At 40.8% G+C, this 16,626-nt stretch overlaps 1 protein-coding gene and 1 long non-coding RNA gene across 2 annotated transcripts in view; one reads left to right on the forward strand and one right to left on the reverse strand.

The window, feature by feature from the left end:
- LOC307020729 lies at positions 1-1,889 on the forward strand. Its single transcript, XR_013802966.1, has 2 exons — positions 1-912; positions 1,084-1,889. It is a non-coding gene; the product is annotated as an uncharacterized lncRNA (long non-coding RNA).
- A 4,630-nt stretch (positions 1,890-6,519) lies between these two features.
- Positions 6,520-16,626, reverse strand: part of LOC307017949 (uncharacterized protein) — a 32,613-nt gene continuing 22,506 nt past the window's right edge. Inside the window, exons 4-7 of the mRNA XM_079647934.1 lie at positions 15,538-15,682; positions 15,293-15,438; positions 14,151-14,290; positions 6,520-8,970 (exon numbers count right to left, since the gene is read on the reverse strand). Of these exons, the coding sequence (XP_079504060.1) occupies positions 8,822-8,970; positions 14,151-14,290; positions 15,293-15,438; positions 15,538-15,682 (580 nt within the window). The 3' untranslated portion in view covers positions 6,520-8,821. The remainder of the gene's footprint in view (positions 8,971-14,150; positions 14,291-15,292; positions 15,439-15,537; positions 15,683-16,626) is intronic.

The following is a 16,626-nucleotide window of genomic DNA, read 5'->3' on the forward strand; positions in this document are numbered from 1 at the left end:
ATCAGGGGACTGGAGGAGAAGGACCTCGCGGACATCCCTACAGCAGACGACTTGGAAGGAGGCGTCAGCGGGCTGGGGGACTTCTCGAGGCAGCAGAGGAGTCTACTTCTCTCTGATCAGATTAATCAGTTCCACCTTTGAAGGAAAGGCCGCATCTCCCCCTCCCTATCAGCTGCCACAGTACAACAGTAGTTTTGTTGTTTCAAATGTCTTATGTGTGTTGGTCTCGTGAATGCGAGACCAAAAAGGGGGAATTGAAGGATTATTTGAATTATTTGAAGTATTAAAGTAACGTGGTATGACAGGAAAGTTAAATCTGGTATATTCCTTTTAATGCCACCTTATTTATATTCATGTGTGTTAAATTAGAAAGGACAAAGTATCTTTTCCCTCCCCCAATATATTGAGGTGAAGTCCTTGTGTATGGAGAGAGAGGTGAGAAGGGGACACCATATTTGGGAATAGTGCCAGACGCTGGAATGTTCCCCTCGTAAAAGAAGGGGGTGCTTACACAGGCTTGAAGCAGATGTGTGTGTGTGTGTTTTCATTGCAGTAAATAGATCTGCTACATGATTACTGGTCAACTATACCTCTGTTCTTATTCTTTCATGTGTGGGTACTAAATGGCTACAAACATTGTGGAGAAATTAGCTTAAACATCTTTTATTACTCTATATGAAATGGAAGCAGTTTTTATGACAGGGACGAGAGAGGTGGGGGAGGGACACATTCCGAAGAGGTTCAGCAGGTCAATTGTCAGGGGAATCGACTTGTTTTCAATAGAGGTGTGTGGTTAGTTACTTTGTGTTAATAATAGCAGTATGTGTAAAGGAAGCTGAAAATATACAATGTGAAACCTTTTATTTGAAGTAAAGATGTGAACAATAGCTCAAACAAATGGAGGGGCTATAGGTAAGCCTGTGAGAAGTTGGACTATTTGAAAAGCATCTCTAATACTGCTTAAGAGCATAGGTAATGTGTTCCTCGTTGTTATTGATATGAAAGTAATTAACATGTATTACGTATATTTAGCCAACTATAACAACTATATCTTAAAACATACTTTTAACTTGTGTGTGGCAGTCAGGAGGCGGGAAGATGGACTCAGGGACCAAGGGCCATAAAGGAGATGTGTGTGTGCTGGCTACAAGCTGCTGTGTCGCACTGATTGGGTGCGACAGGCCATGTGTTGGTCTCTGCCAATAAGATGACCTCTGGGGGAAAGCACGTACACCTCCTCCTCCTGTGTTTTAGTATGAAAGACTGTGTTTTCCTTTGGTTCGCGCTCTTGTTTTTCACCGGCCGTTCCTGAGACCTGTCTCACACGTGGTAGAACCTGAGCCCGGAGTACTCTGCAGAGTGCTTCGTGATTTCTTTGTATTTGTATTTTGTATCGTTACTGTATATCATTAAAGCAGGATTATTGTTTAACTTGTATTCTGGTGTTCCTTAATCCCTCCCTTTTCCCGAACTCACCCAGCTTGTCAAACGACACGCGGAGACGAGGTTGGTTTTCAACATCCTCCAAATCTCCAACACTTCAGGGAAAACTCGGGGTTTCCGGTCCTACGAAGCTGGTTCTCTTTTTAGCAGGCTAGATGGTATCCATGGTAACTTATGCTGTGCGGCTAACCTGGTCGGGACCAGGGGGGTATACTACGAATCTAGTTCAACCTATCCTGGATATGTTTTGAGTTATCCGGTTGACTTAATCCAAAACAAAGCCGCTCTCGCTAAACTGTCCTACAACGCATGGCTATCAACTCGTTCGCTCAAGCCAGCCGTGTCCTATCTAGTTAGGTGCGCGTTCACATAAAAGGGGTGGTATCTGGAGCATTCGACCAATCACAAAAAACCTGGAGAAGCGTACTGAGAGTGCAGCATCATACTTCCTGAATGAAAAGTCAACTATAATATTAGACAAATATGAAGAAGTTAAACTTTAAACATCCATGACTTAAACACTTTATCCAGGATAAAAGCAACATAGCACCATATATATAATCCGACAGATAATGGGACACATCGACGTCTGCACTCAGTGCCGCGGACTGTAGGACGTAATGTTACTTTGATCCGGTTACTTATGTTGTGGCAGATATTTAATTAAGCTTTCTTAACATAATAGTATAATAGCCTAGTTATAATAGTCAGATTGCTCTGAAGATGGGAGGTGATATTCTATTCATTTTCACATTCACACAGTCAGTGATTTTGGCCGGTGTTGTGTCAAATTATGCACCCCCGTCATGAAATGCACCCCTTGTCACGGGAACGCGCATTTCTAAATGACACGTTAATACCTTAAAACGATGTTTAAAACGAAAAGTAAACGTTCAGGGTTTTTATTAATGGTCATTTTCAGACTGTGAGTTGTTTAGTGGTAGCTCATATAGTCTTGATTATTCTGGTTTAACTTTTCGCTCCGTATTTGATGGTACTGTAGTGGTGTCGAAATTAATTCGTCACTTCCTTTCCAGTTTTTTTTTTTTTTAATCTTTCTTTTTATTATTATTGTTACGGCCTGTCTGTATAAACGTGCATTAAAATGTATTGTTTAATTTTACATAGTTGTCATCTAATCATCAAAATATATGTTTATGTTACATAGTCTTTGTCAGCATATTTTTGCCACGCTATGCACCCCTTGCTATCTTACATAATAAAAGTGTCACCTACATGAAACTTGCTCCATTTATTGGTACCAGTCCTAGAACCATACCCTGAAAGATATTTTTGAGGGTGGGATTAATAGAAACCTCTTTTTTTGGGGGGGGGGGGGGGCATTTTAGGACAGGCCTGGCCATCACAATATGCCCCCCCCTTGCTATCTTACAAAATAAAAGTGTTACATTCATGAAACTTGCTCCATTTATTGGTACCAGTCCTAGAACCATACCCTGAAAAATGCTTGAGGGTGGGATTAATAGAAACCTCTTTTTGGGGGGGGGGTGCATTTTATGACAGGCCTGGCCATGCCAACGGGCCATGCCTGAGATCGCATGCGATAGTTTTATTAAATGTGCCAACTGCTAGGACTATCTTAGTGAAGATAGCATTTAGATGTCCACTGTCTTGGAACAGTCTGCAATTGAAATGGAAACTGAGCAATCTGGTGCCACTAAATGTTTTTAAAGCTCGGAGTCCCCGTTTTCGGTGGCTGGTACCCGGTTGAAACTACCGAACATTTTCCAGTTTTTGAACGTGCGTTAAAAAAATAGAGCAAGGTGAAATAAAATGTTACATGTCAGTAAAAACAGAGTAACAGTGTTGTGCCTGTTTGTAGCGTTAGCGTATTTCTTCTTCTTCTACTACTTCTTCTTCTTCTTCTTCTTTTGTCTTTAATGGCGAATCGCTTCCACTTGGAGCATATATCACCACCTACTGTTGATTTATTAAATGTTTATATGAAATCCTTGTCCTCAGAGCAGTGTTTTTGAGGAACTTGAAGATCAGCTTATTTACTTCATTTCTTGATTTACTTTCGTATATTGACTTGAAATCCCTGTTGTTTGACATCAACACAAAATAAGACAGACAACTACAGATAGCACCACACATGGTGGTTACTTGTTATTATTTAGGGCTGCCTGTATGGATCAGGTTTTTGCCAAAGCGAGCCCTTTTACTATAATAATAATATGTTATGTATTATATCAACCGTATTGGTACAATGAGCGACATCTAGTGACGGATTTTGGAACATTGATTTGATTTTTCTCATGGCAGTTAGACTCTAGAGACTAACCATGGGACTTTATTTTTATTTTTAATCTGTGTCCGTCCATTTGGTGTAGTATTTGATCCAATATTACATTTGGTTTATATATTAGTCACTTTCTTATGAAATGCCAGGTTTTAGGCCTTGATTTGAACATTCAATCCTGAAAATAAAAAATCAACCAGATTAATGTTTCTTTAATCCTGACCTGACTAGAGTAGATAGTAAGTAAGTAAATCTGTATAGGAAGACGAGTTAAGTGATAGAGGAGAACAGGTTATGGTATAATTACAGAGCCTGTCCATTCATAAATTGAGGAAATCAATGTTAGTCTGTTAACCAAAGTGCAGCCATCTATCTATCTATCAACTATCTACTATCTATGATTAAAGATTAGAGGAAAATAACAGAACGAGAGGGGTAAATCCAGAATAAAAATAAAGAAGCAAAGAGATTGTAGAGCAGTGAGAAGGAAAAAAGCTTGGTGTGTCAATTCATTACATTGCCAGTATTTTTCGTTGTTGTGAAAAAAAAATCGCCCCCTGGGATTTTTTCACACCCCCCTCAGTAATTTCATCCTGGAGCCGGACCTGGCACAGACTAGGTTCCAGGATAAATCCCCATGGAGATCTAGCCCGCTAAAAAGTGAACCAGCTTCGTAGTACCGGAAATCCCAGAAGTTATCTTGCTAAACGAAAATCCTGCTTCGTAGTATACCCCCCAGGTGCATTTTTTTACCACTAAAATACAGCAAGACATCTTCGATTCATGTCGTTTATAACTGGAATATTACAATTATTATTAACTTTGTCTGTACAAAGTAGCCTGTCCAGGAAATATGCCCAAATCAACAAAAACTGCGAGCTGGCAGGCAAGACGCTCCGCTTCTGAAATGCTTCTGAAACGCGCACGGTAGGGTATGACGCCGGAGGAGACCGGACCAAAACCGCGGCACAGCCGCAACGCGACGCAGACGGACCCGGTGGAATCTAGGGGTAAGAGCTCAACTCAGTGAAAGCACTGCCTGCTGACCAATCAGAGCTCAGTGTGCGGAGTTTAAAGCGATCGATTCATATTACAGGAGACAGGAAATCTAGGAAAGACGGCCGGCAAAAATCACCGACTGTGTGAACGTGAACATTAATAGAATATCACCCCCCATCTTCAGAGCAATCTGACTATTATAACATTAGCGTTAAGAAAGCTTACTTAAATATCTGCCACAACATAAGTAACCGGATCAGAGTAAAATTAAGTACAGTCCTCGACATATCACATCATGTATCATATATTACTTTAGCTGAGTCAGCTGAGCCGTATCTGGCCATGCAACACTCACAGTGTCACATACTGTATGCAGAAGTATTATTTTTTAAGCAACACATTAAGTTGACGAAACACTCGAGACAAATCCACTCGTGTCTTAGACGAGGCAGTGATATCATAAACCTGTTAATGTACGCATTCAAACACTTTTTCTCTGTATTCACCTTGCAGGTGCAACTATGTGGCTTTTATCCTGGATAAAGTGTTTAAGTCGGATGTTTAAAGTTTAACCTCTTCATATTTGTCTAATTATATATATATATATATATATATATATATATATATATATATATATATATATATATATATATATATTTATTTATATATATATATATATATATATATATTTATTTATATATATATATATATATATATTTATTTATATATATATGTATTATTTCATTCAGGAAGTATGACGCTGCGCTGCCCTTCAGTACGCGTGTCCATGTTTGTGATTGGTCGAATGCTCCAAATACCACCCCTTTCATGTGAACGCGCACCTAACTAGATAGGACACGGCTGGCTTAAGCGATCGAGTTGATAGCCAGCGTCGTAGGACAGTTTAGCGAGAGCGCGTATGTTTTGGATTAGGCCAACCGGCTAACTCAAACATATCCAGGTTAGGTTGAGCCAGAGCCCTAGAGAGAAATCTCTCTATTTTATTATTATTATTTTATTTTCTTATCTCTCTATGACTCTGGGTTGAACCAGCTTCGTAGTACAGGCCTCGGGTAACTCAAACATATCCAGGTTATGTTGAACCGGCTTCGTAGTACAGGCCTCGGGTCACACATGATCCGTGTTCATTTATAATTGGCATTGTAGTATTCATTGTCCTTATTATTCTTCCTTTTATTTTTGTGTTTAATAGGTTTTCTATTCGGCAACTCATTTCAAACCTCTGTTTCTGACATTCTGCTGTACCCTGATTCCTCCCACTGGAACTAAATATATTTGCTTTGAATGTGTGCTGATTTAAAAATGTAATTATATTGTGGTATTCTGTGTAAAAATTATATTAAATTCAAGGAAAGGAGTATTTCGTTTAAATAGATTTTGTTCAACAGCAAACAAAGCCGTTAAATATAAAATATTATTTGACAAGGACTTCATAACATTAATGTTATTTAATCTGCATTCCTCAATTATGACCACTAGATGGCAGAAAACACAATAAACAGTCAAATAAAAAGACATCGAGCCATGACAAACACAACCTTCAGTTTACAGAAATAGAGAACCAATGGCTGCTGCTTTCTGACGATGCAGCAATCATTACATGAGCGGCACTGGTAGCAAAAGGAAGCTAAAGATCTTAGTAATAAGGTAAGTAAACTTCTCAGAAGTGTTTTTAACGCTTATTAATGTTGTCTTTACTTTAATCATCTTTTATCTATTTTTTTCCACAGTGAGGAAACATAACGTGCTAATCAGATTATATGTTTAACAGATTTTCAGGAAATCAAACAGCATAAGATTATAAAATGGCAGCTTTAATTGGCAAATAGGTAAGAACTCAACAACACTTTAAACAAGTTCAAATGTTACTGTATGAAAGCCAGCATATATAGACAGAATATATTGTCACTGAATGGGTACAAAAAAATGATCCATTCGTGCAACCATAAAACTGCTTCAAAATAGTAATATAAAACATATTCAAACCACATGCATTTGTATGAAAAGTATTTCATATAGACAGTGTTGATGGCAAGTAGTGGTAAACAGACGTAATAGTGAATTATTATTTATAAGATAGTGTAGTATTGTCTGAATTTCAGTTAGAGAGAAGAGGAAAAAACTCAGTGCTTTCTCTTTTACACAAGTGCTTATCCATGTTGTGTATGCACCCCCATCACTAGCTACACTCCTTCATGAGTGCAGACCCTTGTGGAGCTTTGCAGGGCCAAAGGAGAGAGCCCTGTAGAGTTTAGAGGCAGCAGTGCCACAGGAGAGGGTCCTGTAGAGTTTAGAGGCAGCAGGGCCACAGGAGAGAGTCCTGTAGAGTTTAGAGAGCCCTGTAGAGTTTAGAGGCAGCAGGGCCACAGGAGAGAGTCCTGTAGAGTTTAGAGAGCCCTGTAGAGTTTAGAGGCAGCAGGGCACCAGGAGAGAGTCCTGTAGAGGTTAGAGAGCCCTGTAGAGTTTAGAGAGCCCTGTAGAGTTTAGAGGCAACAGGGCCACAGGAGAGAGCCCTGTAGAGTTTAGAGAGCCCTGTAGAGTTTAGAGGCAGCAGGGCACCAGGAGAGAGTCCTGTAGAGGTTAGAGAGCCCTGTAGAGTTTAGAGAGCCCTGTAGAGTTTAGAGGCAGCAGGGCCACAGGAGAGAGCCCTGTAGAGTTTAGAGAGCCCTGTAGAGTTTAGAGGGTCCTGTAGACTTTAGAGGCAGCAGGGCCACAGGAGAGAGTCCTGTAGAGTTTAGAGGCAGCAGGGCCACAGGAGAGGGTCCTGTAGACTTTAGAGGCAGCAGGGCCACAGGAGAGAGTCCTGTAGAGTTTAGAGGCAGCAGGGCCACAGGAGAGGGTCCTGTAGACTAGGCCTGTCGCGATAATCGATAAATTGACTTATCGTACGATAAATTAAAATGGACTCGATAACTTTTCTGAGCTCGATAAATTGCCGTTTACATGCGTGTTTGTTTACATAAGGATGTGACCAGCATTTTAGCTAGGAGCGCTGTGGCTGCCAGACGAGCTGTGGCTGCCGTCCATGCGCGCTGTGAGGGGCGGGGCTGACACAGAGCCAGGTCAGTACACTGTGTGCACGTACAGCAGCGTAGCAGCCAAATTAATAATATAGCGACAAGCGGGAGACAACGTGTGACTTACTCGCGGGGAATTTAAAGTGAAATGGAATTGGTTACAAAACCTACACATCTCGATTCTCCGGTGTGGCAGTATTTTGGATTCAAGCCAAATCAACGAGGCCAACCTACGGACTTGAATGAGCCGGGCGGTGTGTCGCATTTCTTTAAAAAAGGTAGCGACAAAAGCAGGCAATACCACGCATTTTAAACTACACCTAAAACACAACCACTCCATTCCGTTTTCCCAGCTGGTAGCAAACACGGCAGATGGAGATGGAGAGCCCCCACCTTCCCGACAGTTTACAATCAAAGATGCATTTGCCCGGCAATGCAAACATGTTGGTGTTCCTTGCTCGAAAACTTTGAAAAACAGATTTGGATATGGCCTGTTGAGGCATCTGGGCCTTTGTATGGACAGTGGACTGTACACATGACTGTTGTTTTAAGGAGATTTTTTTTGCTTGTGAGACAATGTGTGCTCATATTGATTTATTTATATATATATTTATATATATTTATCTATCCATCTATATAGAGATGGATAGATAGATGGATTGAGAGCTCTGTTTTCCAGCCTGAGTCTATTTAATTTATTGTTTTGGTTGTTTGTGATTTAATTAATTTATTATAATTTAATTAATTAGTTTTATTTATTATATATCATTTATATATTTGAATATTATTTCACATTTCATTTGCAATGTTGAATGTTCAATAAAAAGTTCTGTTTGAAAGGATGTACTAGAATTATTATGATATATTATCAGTATGTCAGTGGTCTAAAATGGTCTTACAATGGTGCCGACAATATTATCGTTTATCGCAATAATTTCCAGGAACATTTATCGTCCAACAAAATTATTTATCGTGACAGGCCTACTGTAGACTTTAGAGGCAGCAGGGCCACAGGAGAGGGTCCTGTAGACTTTAGAGGCAGCAGGGCCACAGGAGCTGATGCACAGCTTCCCGGTGATTAGGTTAAGATCTTGAACGCTCCGCCATCGAGGGGGGACACCATGAGCCGGGCCGAGCCGGGGGAGTGGAGGGGCCGCCACATGTTCCTCCAGATGACGGTGATGAGGCGGGAGATCAGCAGCACACAGGCCAACACCAGCAGAACCACTGATGGACACATAAGGGAACAAAAGGACACAGTCAGTGATTCAGAGGTGGGGACTCGAGTCACATGACTTGACTCGAGTCAGACTCGAGCCGCATGACTTGACTCGAGTCGCATATTTTTTGACTTGAGACTTGCTTGACTAACATTGATAAAAGACTTGACTTGGACTTGATATTCATGACTCGAGACTTGACTTAAGCTTGAGACAGATGACTTGAAAGGACTTGACTGTTTAAAATTAAATATTTGCGTTTCTTTTTGTAGTGGGATATTACGTTTAGTTTTTTCGAAAAACGTGATTATAACGCCATGCGCGCAAACCTGGCAACCCACTAGACGGCAGGAGTGTCAGTTAACATGGCAGCGGCTAGCTTTACTCCAAAAATAGTGAAGTTTGGATTCAAGGGTTATTTTGTCGATGACGCTAATAAGAAGAGAACAGCGGTATGCAGGGTCTGCAGCATAAAGCTCAGTGACAGGACCACCACAACATCCACCTTCATCCGTCACTACAAAAAAAAAACACAGAGAAAGGTAGACTACATCAGGGGTTCCCAACCTTTATTGTGCCAAGGACCAGCAGATGCATTAAAAAAATGTGCGGACCTGTTGTCAATTGAGCTGATTTAATATTTACTCACCAGCAGGTGGCAACAGAGGCTAACTGTATTTAACAGCCTGAAGAAATACCAATATGCCTCCAAAACATATTAATAACGTTTAAAACCAGGATACAATTAAAACAAAAAATTAGGACCGCTTTACAAATATTAATATAATATATAATATAGCCTAATATAGGTGGCAACAGTGACTAATTGTATGTAAAAGCCTGAAAAAATAATAGAACAATATGTATCCAAAACATATTAACAACGTTTAAAACCAGGATACAATTAAAACAAATTAGGACCACTGTACACATATTGATATGGGGCAAAAAAGTATTTAGTCAGCCACCAATTGTGCAAGTTCTCCCACTTAAAAAGACGAGAGAGGCCTATAATTTTCCTCCTAGGTATACCTCAACTATGAGAGACAAAATGAGAAAAAAAAAAATCCAGAAAATCACATTGTCTGATTTTTAAAGAATTTATTTGCAAATTAAACAAACAAGATTTCTGGCTCTCACAGACCTGTAACTTCTTCTTTAAGAACCTCCTCTGTCCTCCACTTGTTAACTGTATTAATGGCACCTGTTTGAACTCGTTATCAGTATAAAAGACACCTGTCCACAACCTCAAACAGTCACACTCCAAACTCCACTATGGCCAAGACCAAAGAGCTGTCAAAGGACACCAGAAACAAAATTGTAGACCTGCACCAGGCTGGGAAGACTGAATCTACAATAGGGAAGCAGCTTGGTGTGAAGAAATCAACTGTGGGAGCAATTATTAGAAAATGGAAGACATACAAGACCACTGATAATCTCCCTCGATCTGGGGCTCCACGCAAGATCTCACCCCGTGGGGTCAAAATGATCACAAGAACGGTGAGCAAAAATCCCAGAACCACACGGGGGGACCTAGCCAATGACCTGCAGAGAGCTGGGACCAAAGTAACACTACCATCAGTAACACACTACGCCGCCAGGGACTCAAATCCTGCAGTGCCAGACGTGTCCCCCTGCTTAAGCCAGTACATGTCCGGGCCCGTCTGAAGTTTGCTAGAGAGCATTTAGATGATCCAGAAGAAGATTGGGAGAATGTCATATGGTCAGATGAAACCAAAATAGAACTTTTTGGTAAAAACTCAACTAGACGTGTTTGGAGGAGAAAGAATGCTGAGTTGCATCCAAATAACACCATACCTACTGTGAAACATGGGGGTGGAAACATCATGCTTTGGGGCTGTTTTTCTCCAAAGGGACCAGGACGACTGATCCGTGTAAAGGAAAGAATGAATGGGGCCATGTATCGTGAGATTTTGAGTGATAACCTCCTTCCATCAGCAAGGGCATTGAAGATGAAACGTGGCTGGGTCTTTCAGCATGACAATGATCCCAAACACACCGCCCGGGCAACGAAGGAGTGGCTTCGTAAGAAGCATTTCAAGGTCCTGGAGTGGCCTAGCCAGTCTCCAGATATCAACCCCATAGAAAATCTTTGGAGGGAGTTGAAAGTCCGTGTTGCCCAGCGACAGCCCCAAAACATTACTGCTCTAGAGGAGATCTGCATGGAGGAATGGGCCAAAATACCAGCAACAGTGTGTGAAAACCTTGTGAAGACTTACAGAAAACGTTTGACCTCTGTCATTGCCAACAAAGGGTTTTATAACAAAGTATTGAGATGAACTTTTGTTATTGACCAAATACTTATTTTCCACCATAATTTGCAAATAAATTCTTTAATAATCAGACAATGTGATTTTCTGGATATTTTCCCCCTCATTTTGTCTCTCATAGTTGAGGTATACCTAGGATGAAAATTACAGGCCTTTCTCATCTTTTTAAGTGGGAGAACTTGCACAATTGGTGGCTGACTAAATACTTTTTTGCCCCACTGTAACTGAAATGTCAGGGAGACCCCTGGGCTTGTTTGCCAGCCATAATAACGTCATACCGGGGCGTTCGTTCCTTTGCACTCCGACAGCATTTAGCACTACATCGAGATTAAGATTAAACTAACTTATTTTGGGAACAACCACATACCTATGGAGTTGGCCAGATGTGTATAAATTACTGTTCATGGTCATTTGAAAACAAATTCCGTTGTTGGACACACAAACACACCGAAAATACACACACACACACCCACCCACCCACCCACCCACCCACACACACACACACACACACACACACACACACACACACACACACACACACACACACACACACACACACACACACACACACACACACACACACACACACACACACACACACACACACACACACACACACACACACTGGGTGTCCGACTGTCTGCCTGCACCTGCAACTCTCTCTCACACACACACACACACACACACACACACACACACACACACACACACACACACACACACACACACACACACACACACACACACACACACACACACACACACACACACACACACACACACACACACACACACACACACACACACACACACACACACACACACACACACACACACACACACACACAGCAGAGCTGAGCAGAGCACATACACATCATGCGCCTTTGTGACCGGACATTTCCTTCATACAACGAGTAATAGGGAAAATAATCGGGCCGTTTGATGTGTGTGTGTGAAACGTAGCAGCCTGCAGTGGGGACACAGTGAAGGCGGTGTGTACGCGCTGGTGCTGCACTTCTCAGAGGCTGCCTTCGTGAGTGAAGGAGTGAAGTGAAGGAGGTTTTACAAATAAAAAAAATAGCTCTACACCCCTGGCCGCAATGTCCTTAAAATGAAGTCCGAGTTCGAAATATATCTCAAATAATGTATGCACTGCTATTTCCCAACATAAACATAGCAGTCTGCGATTAAACGGTTGTCTCCTGTGTGCTCCACTTCCTATTGGCGCACCGGTAACTTTCTCTGTGCACGAGAGGCTGAGACCTTATGCTAACCAATTTTGATTCATTTTGTATGTTTTGGATGAAATAATATGACTGGTATAGGTGCAAAAATAAAATTTAAATAAAAAAAATGTTTGATAAAATATTTTAAAATATTTATAATTCTGCAAATATTACGATAAACTCACAGCTATTTCGCGGCCCGGCAGTAACACCTCCGCGGCCTGGTACCGGTCCGCGGACCGGGGGTTGGGAACCCCTGGGCTACATGACTGTGTTGTGTTAGCTAGAAAGCTAATGTTAAGTTTAAGCTACGTTACACTTGGTTTCAAATCGATTAAGCAAAGAGAAGACAAAACGGGGTAAATGAATACTAGAACCGCCAAGGGATTCATTTTGACTAACCCTGATACTCACGGGCTGTCAGGAGAGGGAGAGAGGAAAAGAGATGTCTCGTTTATTTCCCCTGTGTTATTATCAGAAGTTACTGGAAACTTTTGAATAATGTAGTTCATCTACTTTTAGTAGTTTGTTTAAATGTTTTAATTATGTTGTTTTTGTTTGTAGAAGTGCATCATTCCTTGATTTATTGTCAAATTTATCTGAACTTTTTGATCTGTTATGATGATAAACTGAAGCCATTTCTAAATTAACCCAATTAAGTGAGTTTTAAATCGTCCTACTTAGTTTATAAGGAAATAATGAAGAGGAACAAATTAAATGATTTGAAAATGATATCTATGTAGGTGCTGACGCTGTTTGCAGTTCTAGTGTTAACAGACATTTAAATTAAATATGTGTAATGGAAAATGCCATATATGGAATTCTGCCTTTTTGAACAGACTTTTTGAGTCCTAGCTATATTGTCTACAGTTCTGGGGTTAATATGAATCTAATATGATTGTCATCGGTCTAAATTAGATTTCAAATGATTAACTGTGGATGTAATGAAGATCATAGTGTGGGTTGAATCCATTTTCATAACCACTGTCTTTTAACTGATTTAAATGCGGAAACTGGGCTTATTCATCAGAATTTTGTATGACTTGACTTGACTTGCTTGACCTGAGCAATGACTTGACTTGACTTGCTTGCCTCTCACCACAGTGACTTGGGACTTGCTTGATACTTGTAGGTCAAGACTTGAGACTTGCTCATGACTTGCACATGTAGGACTTACTCCCACCTCTGCAGTGATTGGGTCAGAGCTTTAGAGGCTTAAAGAGAATGCGACATGCCAATATAATTGATATTTCACTAGGATGCATTCTGAGATAATAGTGATTTTGGTCAATTTTAAAACACATTTTTTGGCTTTGAGAATACAAAACTCTTATCGTCATATTCAGACAAGTGAATATATATCTTTTGCTCTCTTATAATAAATAGTTAAACTTAGAAGTTGTCTGTCTGTCCTGGAATTTTGAACACAACAGCTCTCTTTTCTTTTCCTCTCTCCCTCTCCTTCTCTCTCTCTCCTGACAGCCCGTCAGTATCCGTCTCATGCAGCTCACTGAAAACTGGAAAAATCTGAAAGCATTTTGACAGATTAGAACAAACTCGGAACAGCGCTAAAGTTTCCCCGCAGCGAGGCTCTGGTGTCCTCAGATTTATATATAAATATCCATATATTCACTGCAGAAAGAAGGGGCTGGTTATTATGGTAAACTCACCCATGAACACAGAGTTTGGAGTGGGATCATCGGGGTTAAAATGTTTGAAGACGTTTCCGACCAGAGCCAAGATCACCACCGGGTAAACCGTCAGGATGTTACGCACCCAGCGGTCCAGCAGCCAGTTCTCCATCAGGAACCTACACACACACACACACACACACACACACACACACACACACACACACACACACACACACACACACACACACACACACACACACACACACACACACACACACACACACACACACACACACACACACACACACACACACACACACACACACACACACACACACACACACACACACACACACACACACACACACACACACACACTGTAAAAACTAATATGGCCTCCCTAACTCCCAGAATGCTCCTTTGTTATCACCAAGCTTCACCCCTCCCTTTCTCCTCTCTCTGTGTTTAAATATGCAACCCAAACTCTACTCTTTGTCTTTCACTCACAGACTGTATGACTGACTGAACTTTCTGGCAAGAAATAAAATATGACAAAGACAGCTGAATGGTTTCATTCTCTATCCACATTTTATAAATACATTCCCATCCCACTACTGCCTGAATCTGCTTTATGGTTTTCACTTTCTTTGGTTCTGTTTTTAATTCAGCAGGTGAACCTATATGTTCATAAAATAGTGTGTGAGCTTAACTGCATTAAACCAAAACTGAGCTCAGATTATATTTCTGCTTTTTTAAACTGTAGTATGTGCTCATGTGTTTCATTGTTAGGCTGCTGCCTGAATATGCTGAGTGAAAGACAGCTTTTCCTATCAACAGTGGCGAGCCGTCAGGGCCCTCTCTGAGGGGCGAAGATATTCTACAAAATAATATTTAAAAACATTTTTTTTTTAAATTAGTTTTACCAAAATAACTTGATTTAAATTGTATTTAAAATATCATTTCCAAAGAAATAAATCCTTTGAATCCGCCTATTCAGTTTCTTTTGGAATGTGAAGGGTTAAATGAAAGAAGCTCGTCTGTGCGAGTTACTGTGAAGACAGGAGCTGATTGGTGGTCCATCTATGAATTCACAGAAAAGGTTACTGATTACTTTTTTCCACAGGTAACTAGTAACAGTAGGGTCACTATTGAAATGACTTCGTCCAATCAGAGCCTACCATGCCACCACCTCTGCAAACAGGGTGCAGAGAGATGCTGTCGCCGCGGTGCTCTTGGCTACGCCCCACAGGTGGAGAACCAATGAGAAGTTGATCAGAGACGCAATGGAAGTCCATGTGGTGTAGAGAGCCAAACCATTCTGGACCTGTATATGGGAGCATTTATGAGCACAGAGATGACATCATTCTCATGGCACATTCTTAAAAATAGAGACTTTGTTCAGTGAATGAAGAGCAGCACTCACCAGGACCCTGAGGCAGAACAGGTCTTTGCGATGGTACGCCTGCAACCACAGCCCGTAGTAATCTGTGGCGAAGCAGCAGCAGAACAGAGCGGTGCAGCTGGTGATCACCATTAGGATCAATACAACCAGAGCTGCCAGCATCAACCTGCACAGGGGGGGGGGGGGGGGGGGGGGGGGTCAATTCTAGGTCACATTCAGTGAGTTTGACTTCCCTAAAACTTTCAAATCGACAGAATTCATCAATACCAGCCCACTGGGAATACAAATATTTCACATAAATGTATCCAGCATCCTCAATAATCCGCAAAACCACTCGTTTTAAGTTATAATAATTGTTAATTTATTTATTAATTTTTTTAAATACTATGTGCATGCCTTTTTACGTGATAGTGTTCAACTTTCTTCGTCTCTATACTTTGCTGTAACAAACTTAGATTTCCCCTCTGTGGGACGAATAAAGGAATTCTGTTTCTGATTGTGCTAACTATGCTAATTGCCCTACATATAAAAGTTAGCATCCGACCCTTACTATACATTTCTAACATAAAACTTTGGGGAAGTCATCATTTCCGGGTTCACAGTAGGATTCCATGAGCTGGCAGACACTACTTTGTTTCTTTTTGCAGTATTACTAATATTATCACCCCAAACCTTATTGTGTATCATAGATGAGGCTGACTGATTAACTAAAACCTGATTATGTTTGTAGATAACAAACAAGGCAACACATCCATTTGTAAATAAATAATAAAGATTTGTGCCAATGTGCTATATCAGATTCAACTTTCTTACAAACTGTTAAACTAACCTAAACTATATGACAGTGGTTTGTAGAAAACAGAAAAATGTTAATGTGTCAAATATGGGAATACTGCCTGTAAATCACTTCCCTACCTTGCATCATAGAACATTATTATTATCCACATTCTAATTGTGAAGAACTAACATGACAGCCAAGTATGGAATCAGATTTGGGTCAATATTCTAGCGCGCAAAACAAGCTACTCACGAGCGGAACATTTGCTTTTACATGCGCATGAAATGACCCTCGCACGCAGACAGCCCTCTTGCTCGCTCGCGGGAGTGTCA

Source organism: Notothenia rossii, assembly GCF_949606895.1.
Source record: "Notothenia rossii genome assembly, chromosome: 9".
Classification (NCBI taxonomy): Eukaryota; Metazoa; Chordata; class Actinopteri; order Perciformes; family Nototheniidae; genus Notothenia; species Notothenia rossii.